The sequence below is a fragment of the Echinops telfairi genome, unplaced genomic scaffold, assembly GCF_000313985.2.
Source record: "Echinops telfairi isolate 266 unplaced genomic scaffold, ASM31398v2 ScPeMD7_7400;HRSCAF=8409, whole genome shotgun sequence".
Classification (NCBI taxonomy): Eukaryota; Metazoa; Chordata; class Mammalia; order Afrosoricida; family Tenrecidae; genus Echinops; species Echinops telfairi.
In genome coordinates this window covers 33955622-33965250 of record NW_022111300.1, presented here as the reverse complement: position 1 = coordinate 33965250, position 9629 = coordinate 33955622, and the positions used below count along the sequence as shown (strand labels likewise).

At 37.6% G+C, this 9629-nt stretch overlaps 1 protein-coding gene across 4 annotated transcripts in view; it reads left to right on the top strand.

The window, feature by feature from the left end:
- Positions 1–3589: 3589 nt before the first annotated feature.
- The window catches only part of PIAS2 (protein inhibitor of activated STAT 2), a 62115-nt gene continuing 56075 nt past the window's right edge, over positions 3590–9629 (top strand). For 3 of the 4 annotated variants that reach the window (XM_045296112.1, XM_045296111.1, XM_045296108.1), the window contains exon 1: positions 3590–3657. In XM_045296112.1, coding sequence (XP_045152047.1) covers positions 3605–3657 — 53 coding nt within the window. In that variant the 5' untranslated portion in view covers positions 3590–3604. The remainder of the gene's footprint in view (positions 3658–9629) is intronic. The other variant, XM_045296110.1, reaches the window with a different exon arrangement.

The window sequence follows — 9629 nt, the reverse complement described above, 5'->3', positions numbered from 1 at the left end:
GATTGTGATAAGAGTTCTATGAGCCCCCAATAAAATGATTTTAAAAAAACCCCAAACTCACTGCCTTTGAGTAGATTCTGACTCACAGTGACTCTAGAATTTTCTGAGTCTAAAATCTTTATGGGAGCATATAGCATCTTTTTTTTTTTCAGAGCAGTTGGTGAGTTTGAACCACTAACCTTAAAGTTAGCAGTCTAATGCTTATCCAACAGTGCAGCTAAAGGAATAGTTCCAAATTGTGGTGTTCTTTTGATTTGCCACATAATTTCTCTTATGACAGGATCCATGGTGTTGGTGTGAGTTAGAGATTGAGTTGCTAACCACATGGTCAGCATTATGAAACCCCTAGCCCAGTGGTTTTCAACCTTCCTAATGCTGTAACCCTTTAATACGGTTTCTCATGTTGTGGTGACCCCCAATCATAAAATTATTTTTGTTTCTATTTCATAACTGTAATTTTGCTACTGTTATAAATTGTCATGTAAAGATCTGATTTGCAGGATGTATTTTCATTGTTACAAATTGAACATAATTAAAGCATAGTGATTAATCACAAAAACAATATGTAATTATATATTGTGAAGTATTTATTTCTAATGACAAATAAATGAAATTTTATCTTGCATGATGTAGCCTGGGTCACAGTCTTCACACCGGGTACTTGTCTGTGGGCGTATCTGTATGTGAGCAGACCCACCTGGAGACGATAGAGGAGTGCGCTGTGTCTCCGTTCCTAAGACCATCGGAAATATGTGTCTTCCTATGGTCTTCGGCAACCCCTGTGAAAGAAGTTCAATCCCCCACAAGGGTCGTAACCCACAGGTTAAGATCCGCTGCCCTAGCCACTCCGCAGGAGAAAGAGAAGGCTTTCTGCTCTCATAGAGATTTAACCACAGGGGCAGCCTAAAACTATTTGTACAATGAGTAAGAATTTATTTGGTAACAGTGAGTTTGTTTTTTGTTGTTGATGTTGTTTGGTTTCTCTTATGGTATAAGCTTTGACATTCTTGACTAATTATGATCATATTCAAGGCTGTTAGTTTTTCATTATTTATTCACATTTATAAGTGGAGGTATAGGTTGTTTTAATACAGTAGTTGATTGATGGTGTTTGTTGGGTGCTGTGAGTCTGTCCTGGCTCATAGTAACACTCGGTACATCATAATAAAACACCGTCTGGGCATGTGCATCCTCACACTTGTTGGTATGATTGAGCCCATTGATTTACATATACTACGTCAATCAGTTAAGAGTCTTCCTCTTGTTTGTTGCTTCCTCTATTTTCCAAGTCTATCCTGTTCTAGGGACCAGTCTTTGGACCCCTGGTAGCATAATGGGTAGCTAGCCACAAGGTCAGCAGTTCAGAACGACCAGCCATTCTGCAGGAGAAAGACGAAACTTTCTACTTCATAAAGATTAACAATCTGGAAAACCCATCACCTTTGTCCTGTAGGGTTAGAATCCACTCAGTGGCAGTGAGGGGTGGTTTTTGGTTTATATACTCGAGTATATAAACCCGAGTCAACCCGAATATCAACCGAGGCACCTAATTTTACCACAAAAACTGCATTTTAAATGTGCGGAAAAACTCGGCATATACACGAGTATGAGATGAAGTCTAGCTATCTTACCTTACAAGGAGCATGCTGGTTATACTTTTTCCAAGACACATTTATTTGTTCTTCTGCGGGTCGTAATACTCTCAATATTCTTTGCCAACACCAGAATTCAAATGCATCTATTTTTGGTAGTCTTCTTTATTCATTGTCTAACTTTCACTTGCATATGAGGTGATTGAAAATACCAAGCAGTGATCTAGGCTCACTTGAGTGCTCAAAGCAACATCCTTGCTATTAAATACTTTATTATTTATTTATTTTTTTGCTGTTAAATACTTTAAAGAGTTTTTGTGCAGCACATTTGCTCAGTGCAGTACATAGTTGAAATAGGCAAAATTCATAATGTCCTTTGTCAGTTTCTCTCTTTGGTACCTCATACCGTTCATTATATATATCATGCCTGATGGGGGAATCCACAAACTTTGTTTAGATCTTTACCACCATAACTATCTTTTTTGCATTTTCCCAAGTTGTAGCTTATTTTCAACCATTTCTATCTCATATTTAGGGGTCAAATAACAATCTAAGAAACTTAAGTCTTAGATGAATGCTATGTCTATATATGTCAAAACCTAAATGTGCAGAAAAATTAGCGTAAGAGAACAAACATTCATTATGAGTATGCCATTCCAATTGGGCACACACCCCCCAACCCACCCCAAGGTATGGGAAGGCAGTCCAAAGAAGGGACAGTGCGAAGGGCTCTAGGTAAAGTAGTTTCCAGAGGGTCATTATAAAGTCCTTTTGTGTTGCTTTCTCAGGCATGGGGGTCAGTCAACTGTAAAAACATTCATTAAATACTTGCCATATATATTCTAAAGTACAGCTTCCAATTCAACACTAGAGTACTTGTTTCTCAACTGGCTGCACACAGATGTTCTAAAGAGCCCAGTGCCTAAAGCCAAACTATCTACACTGAGCAGCTTACTATGTATGCTGTTATTTGACTTTGGGAAAACCGGTTCTTAAAGGCTCAAGCTTCAAAAGGAATTGGCTCAACTGGGTCAATCCAGCTCCACCTAGGAATGTGGGTTCCCTGAGGAACTTGGAAATCTGGGTTCCAGAGGAATTAAAAAACAATTTTTGGGGGGGTCATATCTGGTGAGGTTTGTTCTAAATATAGCACTTTCAACTTGCCTTCACTATTTGTAGTGCTTCAATCATACAGTATACCTCAGCTTTTTACATTTTTATAATTCTGTATAAATTTAATAAAGATGCGTGGGGTCATTAAAAGTCCTAGTCTTATACCAATTTTTCTGTACAAATTCAAAGTACATAGATTTCGTCTAAAAATAAATCATGCCAACCAACCTTTCTACATATTTGTAATTTCCTTCCAAGTCAAAGCTCCCTGCCATCAAGTAGATTCAGATTTATAGCAACCCTATGGGAACTGCTGCTTTGGGTTTCTGAGGCTGTAAGTTTACAGGCAGCCAGTTTCACCTTTCTCCTTCAGAGCAGCTAGTGGGTTTGAACTACTGATCCTGCTGTTGGCTGCCACTTGGTGTGCCACCAGGGCCCCTTCCAGGTCAGTCCAGAGTTGCTTGTTTAGACATCCTTTTGTGTAGAGAACAGAAAATGGGCAGCCGAAGTGCCAGAGGGGAAACTTTGGAAGTTTATGAGAGATGACAATGCAATGGAGTAAAAAAGTGCCCAGTTGAAAAAAAACAATTGAAGATTAAAAGCTTCAGAGATGTGGGCGAGCAGGGATTGTAATCTATTTTGGGGAGTGTTCACAGCATGCTGCTCCTTACTCTGATGACCTTTGTACTGTCTCTAACCACTCACTGGATTTGGTTAAAGATTGGATCTTTTTTAAAAAAATTTAATCCAATGAAGGTTGCCAGGAAAAAATGTAATCATAGTGGTGACTTAAGTTCCTTAGAGAAGAATATCTTACCAGTGAGTGCTAAGTAAAGATAAAGGTTTTGTTTTGTTTTGTTTTAATAGAAATTGATGACCAGAGGGATGAAGTAACTTGGATGAAGGTTCTAAGTCTTGCTGCCAGGACTTGGCCTACAGCTACTGGTTGCTGGTGAGATGTTCTCTACAAGGCCCATTGACTCTACCAAAACTAGCATATTTGGGCCTGTCAATGGCAGTACTTACAGAAGCCCTGGTGGTGCTATGGGTTAAGCAACGTGGGGGCTACTAACAGAAAAGTGGGTGACTTGAACACGTTAGCTGTCCCATGAGAGAAAGATGAGGGAGGACTCTGCTTCCATGAAGATTTACAGCCTGGAAACCCTAAGGAGCAGTTCTACTCTGCCCTACCAGGGAGCTACGTGAATAGGGATCCATCCAGTGGCCATGAGTTTGGGTTAAAGACAGTGCTTTTTCCCTTTGCAGCATTCTGTAGTACTGTCTCATCGCTTTCCCTGGATGATTGCTCTTTGCTTGCTTCTGAATCCAGTGATTTCATTTCCATGGTTCTAAGCCCTGATCCCGTTCCTTCTTTTTTGTGTGTCTACAACAACTAAAAGCCAACTGCATTAACACTTTTTTTGCCTTGTTAACATTGCACGTATATGACATGAGGCTTCCCAGCAGATCCTTTTGAGGATGTCACTGGTAGGGGGGTTTCATGCTAGTTTTGTTTTCCTGTTAAACCCTCCCCCCTTTTCCTTTATTTTGGCCCCTCCTCTCCCGTCCCTGACCTCCGGGTAGTCATCCAAGTCTTTTGGCATCTAAACTACATTTCTTTATATTTGTCTATGCTTACAACAATAGTGATATTAAATATTTGTCTTTGTAAAAATTGACTGTTTGCTAAACATATGTTCTCTAGATTTGTCCATATCTTCTGGGGTTTAAGAGAGGTATTGTATTTTATTGATGTATAAAATTTCATAGTATGAATGTGCCAGAGCTTGTTTATCTATTCCTCTATAGTTGGGGTTTTTGGTTGTTTCCATCTTTTTCTCTTGTAGAAATTGCTCCTATAAACATTGGTATGCATATGTCAGTTCATAATACATTCTTATTTTCTTTGGTGTGTATACCCAGGAGAGAGATTGCTAAATTATAAGGTACTTGGATTTGCATTTAAGGAGGTGCCATAGTGATTTCCATGATTGTGCAATTCTCCAGTTGTCCCAGCAATATAAAAGCTTTCCTATCTCTCTACGTCCTCTCCAGCATTTGTTCGTTTCTGTTGTATTGAGTTTTACAAAAAATGTCGGTGTCAGGTGATACCTCATTGTTTTAATTTGTATTTTTCTTAATGCTAATGATTGTGAACATTTCTTCACAATGGTTGTTGGCTGCTGTAAGTCATCTTTGGTAATTCTCTATGTTTTGTGTTGGTTTTTTATTGTATTCGTATTTTTCTTGTTAAGATACAGTTTTCTATAGATTTTGGAGATTGACCCTTCATGACGTATTATTACTGAATATTTTTTCCCAACCTGTGGGTTGTCTGTTGACTCTCTTTTCAATGAAATCTTCTGTTGTGCGTAAATGTCTTATTTTGGTAGGTCCCACTATTTGATTGTGTCTTCTTTAGTACTGATATTTTTCATTAGGTTCTGTAGTGTGTTTATGCCTTGTATTAGTGTCCTTAAGTTTGTCCCTATTTTTTCATGGATGTGATTTATATTTATTTCTTTGATCCATCTTGAGTTTGCTTTTGTAGAGGGTGTGAGGAATGGATCTTGTTTCATTATTTTGCAAGTGAAGATCTAGTTTTTCTAGCATCGTTTATTGAAAATGCTGTCTCTTGCCAACTTAATGTCTTTCAGTTCTTTATAAAAAATTAGGTGTCCATAGGTACTTGGTTGTATTTCTGGGTTTTCATTTCTAATACATTGGACTCCATATCTACCATTGTAACCAGTACCAGGCTGTTACAATTAACCATAGCTGTGTAGAAGTTTTTAAGGTATGAGAATGAAAAGTGTACTGTGCTTTTACTTTTAATAGTATTTTATTTATCTTAGGTTTCTTTCCTTTAAATATAAAGTTGGTAATTGTTCCATTTCTTTGAAAAATTGTGGTATTTGGGTCAGAATTGCATTGGATTTGTAAATAATTTTGATAAGTATTTAAAACAGATTTTCTTAAAATGAAGAATATCAGAAAATAAATAGTATGATAGAAGCAAGTCTGGAGCTAGTATGGTCTCTTTCTAAACTTGTGATACTACCTTTGTTGGTGTTGATGTCTTCCAGATAATGTTATTCACACTACTATAATATATTCAGACATCATTGGAAGCATTGTGATTGAGGACTTAGGAACAAGTCTCGAAGGTATTGTGTTACCTTGACTGGGAAGACATTTACTGAAAATATTATAGTCTTTGGATGAGACCTTGAGTGATAAAATAAGCTGTAATTGGTCTGTCATGAGATAATCATATCCTCTCCCCCTTTTGTTATTTTTATTCCACATAAAATTACGGTGAATAAAATTATATCACAACTGGAAGAAATGAAACAAATTAAAGTATGCATAGTTTTATATGTGTGACACTGTTACGGTTAGGTGCTGTCAGGTAGGTTCTAATTCATAGCTACTTTGTACAACAGAAGAAAAGCGCTGCCCTGTCCAAGTCATCCTCATACTTGCTGTTATTTTTGAGCTCATTGTTAAACCTGCTGTCAGCCCATTTCACTGAGGAACAAGTTGGTCTGCAAGGTCAGTAGTTCGAAACCACTAGCCATTCCTTGGGGGAAAGACAGGCTTTCTACTCCCATATAGAATTAGAGTTGCTGAACCCACAGAGGCAGGTCTACCTGTCGGAATTAAATCAGTTATTCAGTCCATGACAGTGAGTTCGGTTTGGGTTTTCTACTTCCCCAAGCAAGATGTCCTATACTGTTGTTAGAGAAGGGTTTAAACTGCACTGCCCAAGGCAATGCCCAATGTGACTCACATACTCAAAATGTAAGTAGTTGAACTCTGAGAGGTACTCTGAACATAAAACACACTGGATAGCTAAGACTTAGTTTTACTTATTTATTTTTAAGATTAAGTTTTAATAAAAAAAATAAAATAAAATTTAAAAAACTAAGTTTTAAAACAAAACATTGGTCTTTAAAAGGGTATTAGGTGCTTGACACACTGGATGAATGTATGGATTGTGGTAAAAGGTATTAGTTAATGTTAGAGTCATATTTTTATGTATTCAGTTAAAATATAGTGCTAAGTTAATTTTACTATATGAATGTGTCTACTAGAACACTTAGAAATTAAAGATGCAACTTACATGTTTATCAGACAGTGTTGATTTAGAGTGTAAAATGCCCATTAGATCACAGCTTTACTTTCTGACTTGTACAGTATGAAACATAAAGACATGCAATAGATTGAGTAGAGTAGAATTACAGTAAAACGTGCATTCAGGTTACTTTGGCATATTCAAGCTTGCATTTTAAAATGCAAGTATTAGTCTGGACATCTATTTAAAAGTCACTGACCAGTTGCTTCTGGATGATTATTAAGGCATAAAAATATAGAACAGAATTAGGATGATGAGCCAGTAATGGCCATGGTGTTGGCACTGTGCTGAGGTGGCGAGCTGGTTGGGATGGGATTCCTGGGCGGCTGTAGAGGGTGCATCCTTGAAGAGGAGGGGCAGGGAACCCCTGAGCCGTGGGAGCAGCAAAGGAAGGAACTTTCTCAAGCCAGCTTGAATGATTTTCTTAGAGTAGGTGCATCTGAAAAGGTCAGCTCCCAGGTCTTACATTCCTCTGTTTTGATAAATAGCACTCACGTGACGGTTCAAGCATATCAGACCCAAATGTGGTTGACTTTCAAATTATGAATTGACTGAAAATCAACAAGTAACTGGATTCATAAGGCCTCCAATGTTTAAAACTATTTCTTAGATTATTTTGAATAAACGTAGTAAAATGTGAAACATGAACTGCTAGTAACCTTAACTTGACACTTTCAAGCCGGAAGAGTGGCTTGGAGAGGGTCGTGCCTTTGGGATTGGTGACCACACTCCTTCCTCCTCAGAAGTCTTACTTCTCCTCTGAGTACTCAGTTGGAAATTTCTACCGTTTCAAAAGCGTACCTGACTGCCAAATAAGATGTCCAAGATTTTAGCTTTGGTATTTTAAAATATCCTTACTATTTTTTATTTGTCTGTTCCTTAGTGTTTGAGTTGGGTTGAAAATTGATTGAATTACGTCAAAGTTTTGTCTTGATTTTGTAGGCTTCTTATTCGGCATCAGAAGTTATTCATGAAACATTGGAGAACATGCAAAAATCTGATGATTTTCTATTGTTTATAATTCTGTAACACACATGACATTGTGTGTTGGTGGGGCTTAGCTTTCAAAGTGGAAATGTTCATAGCTTTGAAAGTAGAAATATTCATTGTTCATAGATTTCATAGTCATAAACCATATGACTCATGAGCATAATCAGATGAAGTTAGTAGAAACCAATAGACTGAAGATTGATTATTAATATTAAAAATACAGAAAAATTTAACACCATGATTATAAAGATGAATAATTTGGGGGCACTGGAGAGTAATATGGGAGTTGTTAGGTTCTTTTGAATCAATTCTGACCCATAGCAACCCTATGTACAGCAGAATAAAACACCAACTTGTCTTTGGGCCATCCTCGTTGGCAGCGTCAGTCCATCTCACCTAGGGCCTTCCTCTTGCTGCTGCCCCTCCGCTTTACCAAGCATGGTGTCCTGTCACTGGTCTCTCCTGATCACGTCCAGGGTACGTGAGATGAAGACTCCATCCTTGTCTCAAAGGAGCATTCTGGCTGTACTTCTGCTAAGACAAATCTGTTTGTTCTTTTGGTTGTCTGGGGTACTTTCAACACTGTAGTTCAAATGTACCTATTTTCCTTTGGTCTCTTACTCAATTTTCACATGTATATTAGGTGATTGAAAATTACCATGGCTTGGGTCAGGAGCACCTTAGTCCTTAAAGTAACATCCTTACTTTATAACACTGTGAAGAGGTCTTGTGCAATCGGTTTACCCAATGTGATGCGTCATTTGATCTCTTAACTGCTGCTTCCATGAGTATTGATTGTGGATCCAAGCAAAATGAAATTCTTGACAACTTCACACTTTTCTCCATTTATCATGATGTTACTTACCTCTTGGTCTAGTTGTGAAGATTTTGGTCTTCTTTACAATGAGTTGTAACTCATACTGAAGACTATAATCCTGATGCCTCATTCTTCTTCATATACTGTATAAACTCGAGTATAAGCTGACCCGAATATCAGCCGAGGCACCTAATTTTACCCAAAAAACTGCATTTAAAATGTGCTGAAAAACTCGGCTTATATACGAGTGTATACGGTAATTAGCTTCTTTGATTATTTGCTCCGCATACAGATTTGATAAAGTATAGTGAGAAGATATAACCCTGACACACGCATTTCCTAATTTTAAACCATGTATTACGTATTTACTTGTTCTGTTCACACAACTGCCTGTTGATCCATGTACAAGTTCCTCATGAGCACAGTGAAGTGTTCTGATTTGTTTTAGCTGCTGATATTGAGCTTCTCCGTGGTCTCTTAGGCTGGCCAATAGTGATTAATAGCTACCCCCTGTGGATTTCCAAGACTTTTTATGGGAGTAGAAAGGCCACTTTTTTATAGTTTAATGCATTTTAATAGCAAACTTAGAGGAACAGCACAGAAGACAGACATTAAAAACGTACTTGCGCATGTAGGGCAACTGAGTTAGAAAAGTATAGTGAATGGATGGAATCTACTGTATGATAAAAATGCTACAAACACCATTTAGTTGCTGTCAATAAGAAATTTACTTGTTTTTAAAAAAATCCAAATGCTGGCATTGTCCAGAAAAATTTAACAGGTTTATTTATAATTGTTATAAAGTTGAACTGTTGAAACCTGTTCACTGAAACATCTTGACTAGCATTAATGCTTTATGTCCCCACATTATATTAAAAATTCACACACAAATGGAAATGAAAAACTGCCAATACCTGATTTCTGTCCCCTATTTTTTCCATTCGCAATCATATGCTTAGGTACCCTTTGACCCCATGGG